The sequence below is a fragment of the Xyrauchen texanus genome, chromosome 23 (genome assembly GCF_025860055.1).
Source record: "Xyrauchen texanus isolate HMW12.3.18 chromosome 23, RBS_HiC_50CHRs, whole genome shotgun sequence".
NCBI lineage: Eukaryota > Metazoa > Chordata > Actinopteri > Cypriniformes > Catostomidae > Xyrauchen > Xyrauchen texanus.
The window spans coordinates 14686232-14700225 of NC_068298.1; the positions used below are offsets into that span (position 1 = coordinate 14686232).

A 13994-nucleotide genomic window follows, 5' to 3' on the forward strand; every position below is an offset into this window, starting at 1 on the left:
CATTCAAAGATGCCTGAAGATGAGCTCTAAGGCATCAGGCACAAGGGAAATTCGAATGCAAGCATCCTTTTAATGACTCTGTCAGTATGGTCGTCCTTGTTGTATATGAAATGAAAGCAGGTGACAAGGCATTGTTGCTTCATTAGCTGAATCAGTCTTGCTGAACCTCAAGGGGACTGCATGTGTAACATGTCTCTCATCCAAAATGAACCGTATGTTAAAAAAAATCTGCGCATTCCCACCCCCTGCTCATGGCACACAAAGAATGTAGCTCAGAAACAGCTGAATAAGTTAGTGTGGAATAAGGCATATATTTTAAAACATTTAAAATGTTTTAAGCATTTTAAAAGCAGCTCTCAGCAATAAATCACAAAATACATATATTGCATTGCGATGAACTCTCTCAAGGTGATGAAAATGACTTAAAGAGTCCAAAAAAAAATGGTATTAACATCATACATTTGTGGTTTTCTCTTTCATTATTTAAACCTAGTTACATTTTTCATAACAAACTGATGTAAGAAAATGTTTATTGAATGACTTGTCAGTCACCAGAAAAATATTTCATCTCTGGCCAGGTCCACTGTGTCATGTTTATTTAAAGACACAGTAAATTATTGAGGCTTAAAGGAGGTGTGATAATGTTAAGTAATGCAGATTTAAAGGAAACTGCTAATTAAATGTCTTGGAGATTAAATGCAATGTCTAGATGTCTAAATTTTTGGTCCTTCCAGTTAGAGGTCTGTGCAGGACTGTTTTTTCCATCCCGCTCCCTCAAGTTTGTATCCCGCACCCGAACTTTCACGCTGAATTTTACTCCAGCCCCGCATTGATTTCCACATAGGTCAAAAGCCATACAAATAAACAAGAAGTGTACACAAAGAGCATTTTATTTTTCTGTTATTGCTATTATCAGATGACATGTGACCTGATGCCCATGTGACTTGCCTGAGGTTGATTTCATAACATTAAATTGACCATTTTCCAGTACGAGTTTGACATTCTTTGATGTCCATGCTTTACTTTGCCATTCTTCTAAAGCCGTTTGACTACCTGCTTCACCTGCTCTAAATATTGGATAATTTTATGCATGTGCTGTGTGCACATTTTTACATTGCATTTTCTGTTTATGTTAAAAAAACAACAACAAAAATTGTTGTAAAATAAAATAATAATCATTGTTTTGTGTTGTTTTTTGGATTCATAAATTAATAACATTAAAAAAAGATATCCACATCAGATTTTCAGGCTCTTCTCTGACCGCCCACTCCCGCACACCACTCATTGTAAGTACCGTCCACTCCCGCCTTCAGCTCGGAAATGTAATCCTGTGCTGCAAGAAATCTAATCGGGTCTGGAATGCAGACCTCTACTTCCAATGTATGTAAATATGAACTGGCATTAACAGAACATGTGCATTTAAATGATGTAGGGGTTTAACCTCAAGCAGCCCTTTATGTATTAGTTTTTGCTTTTCATCTTTGTAGTAATGATTAAGTTCAATGTACTTTGTAATGGTGAAAAGTCCCAAACTACAATTTAAATAAATTCTTCAAGTAAATAGTAATAATTGCATGAAAGATATCAGGCGCCAGGCAGATTTAAATCTGTCAAAATTAATACTTTGAACCAGTATAGCTCTAAATCCACCGGTTACGAAAGTGTTTAAATTAAGTGATTGTATTTTCAATGAAAAAAAAAAAGGATTCAGATTTCTAAAATACAGTTGAAGTCAGAAGTTTACATACACTTAGGTTGAAGTCATTAAAACTCATTCACAGCCATCAAACCACTCAGGAAGGAGATGCATTCTGTCTTATAGAGATGAACGTAGTTTGGGGTGAAAAGTGCAAATCAATCCCATTACAACAGCAAAGGACCTTTTGAAGATGCTGGAGGAAACATGTAGACAAGAATCTATATCCACAGTAAAACGAGTCCTATATCTACATATCCTGAAAGGCTGCTCAGCAAAGAAAGTAGCCACTGCTCCAAAACCGGCATAAAAAAGCCAGACTATAGATTGCAAGTGCACATGGGGACAAAGAGCTTACTTTTTGGATAAAAGTGTTCTGGTCTGATGAAACAAAAATGTAACTGTTTTGCCATAATGACCATAATTACCAATTACACAAACAAAATATGATCAATAACAGCAAATCACAATTAACAATTCTTGGTGGGTCCTTAGACTGCTTGCAGTTCCTTGCAACTCATGCCACTCCGCTTCAAGTCAGGTGCATACAATGGCTTTGAATTTTCAGGCCAGTCTCGAATGATGAGCACTGCTTAATTTACTCACTTCATTGTTTCTTTTTTTTCTCTTTCCTCCAATCACATTCCTTAACTCCACACGTGTACACCTCCGGAGGATGCAGCCTTCCAAACAAGACACAGCCACTGAGTTGTGTGCCATAATGGTGTGAGGCATTTGTCAGCCGCACACGTCATCGAGGCTGTCTTGTTAAATTTTTTGTCTTTCTTTTTCATATATTTTTTATCTATTGTCAATGTCTTTTATGTATATGCACTTACATTTTTTCCCAATAAAAGAAATACAATAAAATTCAATTAAACGAGACAGCCTCGATGACGTATGCTGCCGACAAATGCAACCTCCGGAGGACGCATCCTTCCAAACGAGACAAAGCCAGTGTCACTCTCAGTGTATTAACCAGCAGCCATTTTATGTGCTAGCTCCCTCTCCTGGTAATTGGATGGTGGATAATTAAAGGAGTGGTGCACATTTTTACTCTGCCACAACTTAAACATTAAGAATTTGTAGCATAATGTTGATTACCACAAAAATGTATTTCAACTCAAGGTTTCAGTGAGGTACTTACAATGGAAGTGAATGTGGCCAATTTATAGAGGGTTTAAATACAGATAGGTAAATCTTGTAATTTTATAAAAGCACTTGCATTAATTCTTCTTTTAAAACTTGTGCATTATTTGAGATGTAAAGTTGTTTAAATTGAAATTTTTACAGTCGTTTTAGGGTTTGATGACATTACATAATCATGGTAATGAAGTAGTAAAATTGGCTATTGTCTATACAGAGTAGTCTCACTGTTAAATCTTATTGGTCCAAAATCCCACTGATTATAACTACATTAAACAAAATGTGTTCTGATTGGCTGTGATTGGTTTCATATTTTCTATGGACAGAGAAATAGCTTGTTGCATTATACCTGGTTAAAACATGACGTATACGTTGCAAACATCTACTTAATGTCATTTAGTGACAAAAGTGAGCTATTACGGAAGCATCTACCCAGATGTTTACCTTACAGGGGTTTGTTTGGAAGCACTATATGAAATATAGTCTATGACATCATAGTGCACTGATTCCATTAGACAGAGTGTCATCGCTAACATTAAACAGTTTAAGAGAGAATTTACTCATGCTGTCAGGGGAGTGAAGGTGTCTTTGTAAATTCCTGCACTTACACATGAGAATTTACTTTAGCCTACCTTGTGCGATCTGAAGCTTAGATCTTACATCACTCCTTTCTTTGAAATTCCATATGCCCTCTCTTCCTCTCTCTCACCACTGGGCCACTGTGGGTTATTAGCCTGGCAGTGCATAGGGCAGGCTTGTTTTGTTGGTGTTCCACAGAGTGGACTTGTGTGCAGCAATGTGGTGAGGGCCTCCATGCTGTGATGCATATGCCTCTCTCTCATCCATTTTTAACAGGGCCACTTGGACTTTGCGGTGATGAGGCAGGCCCCAGAGGAGCCCCTCATACAGCCATGCACTTAGAGCTCTCAGACCTACCCCATCTGACAGCATATGGGAAAGATACACAGTAAAAAGTGCTACCACAAAAACAGACCACAAAACAGACCTCTGCTCAGAGGCATTTCTTCAACAGTGCTAGGATCGTTTGTGTGCCCACGGTCAATCACTGGAGCTCATTAATGACCTTTTAATAGCAGGCAGTGCCTTTACCGCTTCGTGGATTAGCAGATTAAAGATTTGGCAATATGAAGAGATAAAGGTCGGGAACTGATGAGCCTCATCAATAATTGGGCTTACTGCGGTCATTATATACTCTGGAAACAATCATCTTGGCTCCATCTGAAAATATCTTTCTGAACTTCGGTTCAATGTGCATAGAACAAATCTTTCTATAGTCTTTATTTGCCACAACCTGTGATTGTGAGTTTTCTTGCAACTGGCAGCATTTCCATAACTACAGTACGTGTGATGCAAATCAGCAGCTCCTTTAGTGAAATACAGTAGTTCGGTGTCTAATGCAGTCATAGTGCGCATGTGCCAACCACCTGTGTATGCGCACACCGTCAAATGAAGTATATTTGCATATATATGCAGACTCTGAACATTCGTGTCAAATCTAAGTATACTTTGGGCTTAATTTTTGAATTAGAATCCATTTAAAACCCATAGACTCACTTAATGTCCTTGCATAAAGGGGCGGTCACACTAAACTTGGCACTCTATTCACACCCATTTAAATGCATTGGAACACAGGATACCTCAAGCGTAAGAAAATTTGCTCTACGATGCATAGGACAGTTCAAGTTCCTGTGAATCTGGATGAAAAAAAGAATTGTGTCCAATAGAATATCGAAACGTCACTCTTTATGAATTTATGTGCCACAACATGTGCTTGTGGAGCTAGAGTGCTTGCGAGGCAGCACTGTTTTGATATTTCTCAAGTATTCTGTTTAGGGTTTGTTCTAAACCATGAACACCAAGTAATAAACTTGTGCAATTAGGCTGATTTATTGTGAATTGTACAAACTACATTTTTTATTTATTTTCTATCTACTTTATTTTGTAGATAATTTCAACCTAGGTGTTTTTGCGTTTATAAACTTTACACTTTTTAAGAAATTTTACATTACAGTACTTGAAGAATATCTCCCAGTTTCTTGGGTTTTTAAAATGTTCAGGATTTAAAATGTAATCAACAGAGAGACATAATTGTGATTTTTATATTGCATAGTACATATATGTAAAGGGAGGATCATTTATATATGTGTATTTGGGTTTATAACTTTCCTAATTATTATTTTTCCTACAACTTTATCTCTTTTCTTTTGCTGTCTTTCAAGCACTGGTATTTCCAGTTATTCAAGTCTAATTTATTATAAGTGAATAATTGAGCATTATTTCGCCATGCACAACGTTGCCATAGACCCCGTTTACACCTGGTATGAATATGTGTCTTCCGATGGCATGAGGTCAGATGAGACACATTGCTGTTTACACCTGCTTGCGTAAATCCATCTCCCGTGACCACTTGTGATCAGATTTTAAGGGGTGGGTCTCTGTTTGTTAAGTGTATTACTCAAGTGTGCAATGGTGGTAATTCAAAGATTGCCTCTTCAAATGTGGAACCTTTCATTTACCAGCCCAGGGCCCAGTTCCTAGAAACTCCTTACGTTAAGAAAACCCTTAATTTTAATTGTAAGGCTATTGTCACAAATAATTTTCTTAACTTAAGAGGTTTCTTGCAACTGGCAGCAGTTTCTTAACTACTAGGTTTTGAAGTAGAATCCATGTTAAACCCATAGGCTCCCTTAAAGTCCTAGCATATAAGGGCGGTCACACTAAACATTGCATTCTATCCACTCCCATTTAAATGCATTGGAACACAGGATACCTCAAGCGTAAGAAAATTTGCACTATGATGCAAACTTTGACCTGCGAATCTGGATGAAAAAAGAATTGTGTCCAATAGAAGATTGAAACGTCACTCACTGATCTCTTGGATCAATTCAAAGAATACATATTTCAAAGCAGTGTGTTTTTACTGTTGCTGGAAAGTGAGTAGATGTATATTATAACATTCTGAATATAATATTGTTTTGTTATTTATTATTTATTAAAAATCAGAAGCACTCATCAAATCCTGGTCCATTTCGATGCTTGTAGTCATTTCTCTTGCTCAAAGGCTAGTGTGGTCGGGGCTTGAGTGTTTGTAACAGAGTGCAGAGTAAGACATTTATCAGGCAGAGTTGTGTTCAATCCCCAATGATTCAGAGCTGTGATAATCCCTCCAACTTGTCCAATAAACATTAATCCAGTCCAGGACAATCTAAATGACGAGACAAAGCCCCTGTGCGCAGTGCAACACGTTAAATGTGTCAGTATGAATCTGCCAAAGTGCAGGACGAATCAGCCCTCGGGGTCTTCACTTAATGCCGATAGTTTGGATTTGAGAGATGGGGTGGAGTAAGGAGAGAGGCAGGGGTCACACATCACATCCAGGGCTCAACAGTAATGCCCCTGGGCCAGTGTGTTGTTTTGGACCAGCTGACAGAACTTCACTTGTCACTTGCTTTATTGGGCCAGTGATGCATTGTCACTACATCTTAGATTTGTTGATTATGTACATGTGTTTTTATGTCTTGCAACCATAAACATTTGTATCTCTCTGATGTATTGAACATTGTTGTTGGAATTCTGCTCATTTAAATATTTCACCAAGGTAACATGGATGTGGTAGATTTTTGGTTGTTTTCTTTTAGCGATGCACCGATACTGTACCTGAATCGTAATGGTTATGATATTGATGTTTTTAGATGGATCGTGTATCAGTCCGAAGAGCCCGATCCAAATCCGATACTGTGTGTTAGTCATGTTCGTTAATGTCAAGCTCCAAAAATGACATAATAGAACCATAAAAACACCATTAAAGTAGTTCATATGACTCATGCATTTTATTCATAGCCACTTAAACACGTGCAATAGCTCATGTTTAATCACAAAAGGCTGTGTTTAATAAGTAAATGTCTAATATGCACATGTAGCGCAGCACGTTATTGAAAGGCACTGCTCTGTTTACACAAACACATGTGGCTATTTTTTGCCTTCATGCGTTGTGCAATATTTGGTCCATAACCTGAGACCACATTGAAAATCTGGATTCGACATTTAACATAAACCTTTAAAGAAAAAGTCTTTGGATATTGTAAATATTTCAAATAAAGTAGCGCTGTGACAAAGCTATAATTTGTGATGATTTATTTTTTAAATTAAATTAGAAAAAATGATAAAATGTGGGTATGTATGATTAAAACCTTAAGTAGATCTGACATGAATCAAAATCTTTATGCATGGATTGGGCAGTACTATAAGTACAGGTATCTTTGATGGAATACACAACCTTATGTAATTACAGGGATGATCTGGGAATCAAAGGAAAAGTAATTGAAGTGCAGTCTAGAATTTCGTCCCCAGTCTCTTCTCTGTAATGACTTGGTCCGCCTCACTACAGTCCAGACAAGATATGATGCTGATATTTTGAGTGCCTCTGCATGAACTGAAGCACAGTAACTTACTTAGTCCACCAGTCTGATTAAGTTTTATTGTATTTCTTCATGAAACTCTGTACTCTTATCTGCAGGTGAACACAGCCATGCATGAAGCCAAGCTGGTGGAGGAGTGTGATGAATTGGTGGAGATAATTCGCCAGAGGAAACAGGTCATTGCTGTCAAGATCAAAGAGTCCAAGGTACACAGTCTTTCTATATTTGCACCACTGAGACTGGCCTGAATTGCAAATTTAAGTCAGACTCATACCATGCACATAATTGCACGTGGGTCACATTTAGGAAATTAAATTAATTTAAAAAACGTTTAATTTTTAATGGAACTGTTCATACAAACATTTAAATTCTGTAATTTACTCATACTCAAGTGGTTTCAGACCCATATGACTTTCATCTATCATTGAACACAAAAAGAGCACATACACCTCATGAACTATATTCCAAGTCTTCTGAAGCCATGCAATATCTTGGTGTGAAGAAGATAATTAAGCAGTTTTTCCACTGATAATCTTCCCATCCGACATAGATTTCAAATCTCACTGGCATATCTGCATATGCAGATATCTTTGTCTCATTCAGTTACGAGACCGGTGAGAATCATTTGTGTTTGGTGTCATTGATGTCTAACCTGGTGCAACATGTCTTGCTTGCTTTGCTGTATGAAAAAGATCAACATTACATTCTTCAAAATGTCTTCTTTTGTGTTCCATGAAAGATAGTCGTACGACTTATGGAACTACGTGAGTGTAAGTAAATAATGACAGAATTTTAAATAATGGGTGAATCACACCTTTAATACAGTAATGTTCGCTTTTACAACACAACCCATAGAGTCCTGTGGGCAGTTGTCTTCTAACAAGAGCTTAGACTTTCACTCACTTTCAGAAGCCAATTTGATTCTCGACAATATGTCACACTGGGGCTCAAAATGGACCTGGCATTTCTATTGCATCTTTCAGAGCTTGTCACTACCACCGTTACAGTGAGAAAGGAACTGTCAGGGTCTGTCCAACCCTTCCCTATGTAGAGAAATGGTTGATGTGTCAAAAATAAAAACAGCATGAAAACATTTTTTTTGTATTGTATTGTAAAGAGGCACTTTGAGCACATAAAATAGGGCATTAGAAATCCTGTCAGGAAGACTGAAACAAGTTCACAGTAATGAGGAAGCGGGAGACAGCAATTTTCAAACTCATACCTTGTCTTTAAATCAGAAGACATGCTCGCTTAACAGCAAAAAATAAAACCAATGCAAATAACAATAAATCCAAAAGGGGGAATTAAATCAGGGCAGCGTTCAGTATAATGGCAGCGGCCAACACACAAACAGCTTGTCAGCTGGGCTCTCTCTCTCCCTCACACTCTGAGTACTAACACTTTTATTTCCCCCATCTCTCACTGTGAACACAGAAACAAGCAATTACCAGCAATTCATCTCAGGTGAGAACCCTTGCCGCTCACTCTCCTCTAGATGAACACTGGACCATACCCTCGCCTCCACACTGGCCAAAGAGTGTGATGGCCATCAAGGACACAGAGTGAGGAGGCAGTGAAGTGTAGAGGCACTACTTATATAGGATTGTTGAAATTATGACAGGAAGAAGGTTGAGGCTCAGCTTGGCTGGTTGGAGCAGACTCTGGCCATGTGGCTTCACTTAACAAGCTTCCCTTGTGTTATAGGAGAAGGGCCTGATAATCTTCACAAGAACAACCATAAACACCAGCCCAGTGCACTGGAAAGCACCATTCTCCTCTGGGATAGAATGTGACTGCTACTCTCAGGACTCTGAATAACGATTAAAATCATCCATTACAAGACTCCGTTTAAAATGTAATATTAATTTGCCTTTTATTTACAATAAGGGCATTTGACTTTTATGTTGCACTTATGACCTAAAATACGTATATGCAATATAAAATGCAATAAGGCACGAAAACTCTGTTACAGTGATTTTACCATAGGTAATGTAATAAAAAATTGCAACAGCAGTATGATAAAAGACACAAGAATTGTACATAAATAGTTGAATTTATTTCAAGGGGTGTGCGTAGATCACCTATTTTGCAACTGCTTTGAACTTTCCACTCTTATCTTTTTGGCTTATCCAATCAGTTAGTTGAATCAGACTAGTCCATTTCATTATAGAGCGCAACAATGCCCCTCCAATTTTTCAGCCATCTTCGATCTGGACAGATAAAAGATCCTATTCATTTTTTCCATTTCATAAAAGTCTCCATAAAAGCATTCTAAACGATGATCCAAAACAATCAGTTCCGAGGTGAATCACTACATTACAAATTTGTATTTGAAGTAAGAAAGTATTTAAAAATCGGACAAAAGTATGAAAGTGCAAGAATGTGTATTTACGTCTTTAATGAGGGAATGAACTACAATTCCATGAAGCAGTGTTAATGGTAATATCTAATTAAAAATGGTACAAATGGAAATATGTAAAAATATTGATTTTAAGTTGTTGATTTTACTGTAAGTATAGAAACTATATACTTTAATTTATTGTGAAATATTCAGATTTTTATCTTTCTCTTTAGTTAAAGAAAAATGCTGAAAGAATGCAGATTGATGGCCATCGATTAACAATCTCACTTAACAAACTGTCCCTGTCTTTAAAAATGTATCATTATAAATCAATTCCCTTTGATTAATGGGATATTTACTTCTGGAATCAGACAGTTGCACTCTATGTGGAGCGGATGTTATGACATTACTGTTCACTTGTACATTTTGAGACAATGTCACAGACTAGAATACATTACTAAAATTGAAGGCTCAGATTTTATGCTCCAGTTCATCACTGTGATGTGGCGCATGTAGAGTTTTGTGAAGTTTGACAGTGAGCATGTAGCACGAAAGCACTTTAACTGACAGCCTGTTCACACACTCTTGTCAAGTGGCCATTTGAGCTGCAGGACAGGCCCGTGGTCCACTGTTTTTGAGTAATGTGATGTGAGAGACCCGGACAAATGCACTAATCTACATTAGAGTTCACTCTGTAAGGCCAGCAGTGAAGCTCGTTTGTACAGCAGCCGCAAGATGACATGCAAAGCCTGCGACAAGAGATTATGTCTGGCCTTTTGCAAACAATAGTAATGCTACTCTTATCACATAGTGCCAATTTCTAGCATTAAGGAGGCTTTAGCTGGATCGTTTTGTTTTTTTTATTTTTTTCTGTTTATTTTTTCAGATGCAGTCCATATACTTGAATGTCATCTCGAAATTCCAAAACTTTTTGGCAGTGAAACATTTGATCAAAGCAAATTATTTGAGATTTTTATTAAGAAATGGGATTAGATTAGATTTCTTGCAATCCACTGAAGGACTACTTTTTTCACTCCTTGTTTCTTGGTTTATCTAAATGATTTTAGTGACTTCTTCCTGTCAAACAGCACATTCCTCCATTGAATCACACTATGATATAGACCTGCTTAACTGACTTAACTGGATTATTGAGGAAGAGTAGCTGATGTCTCTCATAAAAAATCCTTGAAAATTACACCACTGTCTTAACATTTTTGCACAATGGAATTAGGTAATTCATTACACATATCGTGGCAGTTTCAAGGTGAAATGTTCACTGTTTGGCACTAACAGGGAGTTAAATCTTCTTTTTTTTGTTTTACAGTTATTGCTCTATTGAGTTTTAAATGAACAAAACCTAAACCTAACCGATAGTCTCATGAAAGTAAACGTGAGGTGAGAAAGTCAATTGCTGAAGCAACCACTTAATTTTGTGGCGTTTCTATGACACGTGATGATGAGCGCACTTTTGCATTGCAAGTTTAGCTACTGCGCAACCTAATTGTGCTGGAATAAGCTTGTAAATGTTGTTGGTTATGTAATGCAAATGTAAAAATATATCACCACTGAAATCATGCTCTTTCATAAGTGTTTATGATAAAAAGTATTTTTTAAAAGATAGCATTGTGTGAGGAACAGAGTGAAAAATGAATTTTATTAACTAATAATCAGCCATTTTACTCATAATTTGTGTGAAAGGGAATAAAGTCATTGTTGTTGTTGTAGCGCCTCTAGTGTTTATTTCACCAAGAAACAGCTGTGATGCGTAGAACAAGCCACAAAATCTCATTTAGCAAAAATGTTGTTATGGTAACGTGATTCTATGAGACCAGGTTGCAAAAATCATGAATACACATATGGAACATGAGGTTATATGAAGGAAAATAAATTCATAGGAAGTCTGTGGTCAGTTTATGCTGCTTATTGTTTTGGATATCTTCCATTTTACAGTATTTTATACAAAAGAGAAAGATGGAGGTAGGTAGAAACAGTAAACCGAGAAGTTGAAAAAGGATCCATCGATAAAACTGGACCCATATCATTTAAGACAGAACAATATGAGGTTATTAAACATTATAGAACAAATTCACTGAACAATTGCACTCAGAACTGTCCGACAAGTTGCACCCTGGAATTGTCCTGGTTTTGCACCAATAACTGATTTGCTAATACAAAAAATGACGACACATGCAAAGGAACATTTAATTTGTAGTAAATTTCCCTCCTCAAAACTAAACGAGTGTTAAGCTAATGAGAAAGCTAACAACAGCCTTTTTGCTATTTATTTGGATACAATTTTTTTGAAAGACATCTAATACTGCATGAGATGTGCATTGGCTATACCAATGCATATCTCAGTCACTGCATTATTTCACAGCTTGATCAGTCACTGCATTACTTAACAGCTGTAATTGCACAAAGAGCAAGCAAAGGGCTCTTTTAACTGTGATAATGAGCACAATGGCGATAATGAGTTTTTGATAACACACTCTGTGAAGGTAACATTGTAAAGAAAGTTGCTATTTGGAACATTAATAGCTTAAGAAGTTGTGATAACAGTTCCATACATCTGCAGTGTCCCTTAAAAGTATTTGGACATATAATCCACACTTATATGAAACCAAGTGGCATTTATTTTTAGGGTTCAGATTAATAAACAATAGATACATTGTTGTTCAAAATTTAGACAACAATACATGGACACTTAGTGGATTGTCAAACGTAATTGGTTCTCAAACTTAGTGTAAGGGTCAATGAATTCATACATCCACTATAAATATCTTTTAGACCAAATGTAATTAAAAGAAATGACTCAGAATAGTGAAATTAAGGTAATCATAGCATCATTTGTGTGCAGATTAAACTTCTTTTGATATTTTGACACTCATCTGACAGTCATGACACTCATCAGCATTTTTAATACCAAATAATTGGGGCCACTGTATCTGTCGTGTAAAGAATTGTGGAATATGAAAATAGTGGAAAATGTTTGATTATTTTAGGTGATGAAGCTGAGGAAGTTGGCACAGCAGATTGCGAACTGCAGACAGTGTCTGGAGCGCTCGAGTGCCCTCATCACCCAAGCTGAGCACAGCCTGAAGGAGAACGACCACGCCCGCTTCCTGCAGACAGCCAGGAATGTGGCTGAGAGGTGAGACAAACACACACACACACAAATACAGTTAGTGCCTCTGCCAGAAGCTCTTACCACTTGGCAGTGTGAAATTAACTTTAGCTACTCTGCACATTTCCTGGTGCCGATCCTTCCTCTTTTTAGGGCTACTGGTCCGATATTGTGCTCACGTATGAGTAAAAAGGCTCAGATGCCAACAACCAATACCATCTGATAGTGTTAGGTTCGAGTCCACCAGTCAGAGTCTTTAAACAATCGAGTCTGAGTCGAGTCATTAAACAATTAAGTCTGAGTCTAAAAGGGGCCGTGTTGGACTCAAGACTGAGTCCATTACAGTCCGAGTTAAGTCAGAGTCCGAATAAATCTGTACATGCATCTAAATTAAAATTGTAACCGTAAACTCAACATCAATATTTTAAGCTTCACAACTAAGAAAAACAATTTGTCATGATAAATAAAATAAAAATATACAAATGATTAGCATCCTGCTGAACAAATTTCAAAGTGGTTTCAGTAAAAAACTGTACTTCAACACACTTCTTATTGCGTTCTGTTGACATTTATATTATTTGTTGCTTTTTACCTCCACTCAAACATACACCAAAGAAAGTGAAAGCTGCGTTAGTCATTATTATATTGAATTTTAGTTTTTATTTCTACTTCATTTTCAATATGTCCATTCAATTTAAAACATTAGTTTTATCTTAAATGATGCGTGAAATACATTAAATGTATTTAAATACATTTAATAAATGGTAATATTAAAATATTTAATAATGCCCATAAAATGAAATACAACAACATAAAATTAAAACAGAAAAGATCAGATAAGATCAGATACCATTAAAATAAATATTTATATACTACAGTATTACACTTCACACTTTTCAGTCCTCCTGCTGTGTCCAGGTGTAGCCTACTTCCCTTAAGTCAAGATCAAACTCACCTTGGGCTGACCTTTCCTTTCACATTATATTTAGTATGGATAATTGGTGAATAGTGCCTTCTTCCCTCACTTGTGTTCTTCATTGTATTTTCTGACGTTTTTTTGCCATTAAAACGCAAGTGCCAGCTTTACAGGTAACGCACAGAGTTTGTGCTACAAATATATGACGGACTGAGTTGTACAATTTCCATCATGGTCTATTTCATCTGTCATTTTAGTTTAAATGTCCCTGATACTTAGTAAATTTGAATTTGTCTCGATATAGTCAACATTTTCAGTTACAAATGACTGTG

At 36.7% G+C, this 13994-nt stretch overlaps 2 protein-coding genes across 9 annotated transcripts in view; both read left to right on the forward strand.

Annotated features, from left to right (window-relative positions):
- The window catches only part of LOC127663077 (probable E3 ubiquitin-protein ligase MID2), a 185485-nt gene that overhangs the window by 144808 nt on the left and 26683 nt on the right, over window positions 1–13994 (forward strand). For all 8 annotated transcript variants that reach the window (XM_052154501.1, XM_052154498.1, XM_052154497.1 and 5 more), the window contains 2 exons: window positions 7380–7487; window positions 12625–12773. In XM_052154501.1, coding sequence (XP_052010461.1) covers window positions 7380–7487; window positions 12625–12773 — 257 coding nt within the window. The remainder of the gene's footprint in view (window positions 1–7379; window positions 7488–12624; window positions 12774–13994) is intronic.
- The window catches only part of LOC127663079 (long-chain-fatty-acid--CoA ligase 4-like), a 188958-nt gene that overhangs the window by 103265 nt on the left and 71699 nt on the right, over window positions 1–13994 (forward strand). The gene's annotated exons all lie outside the window — the stretch shown is intronic.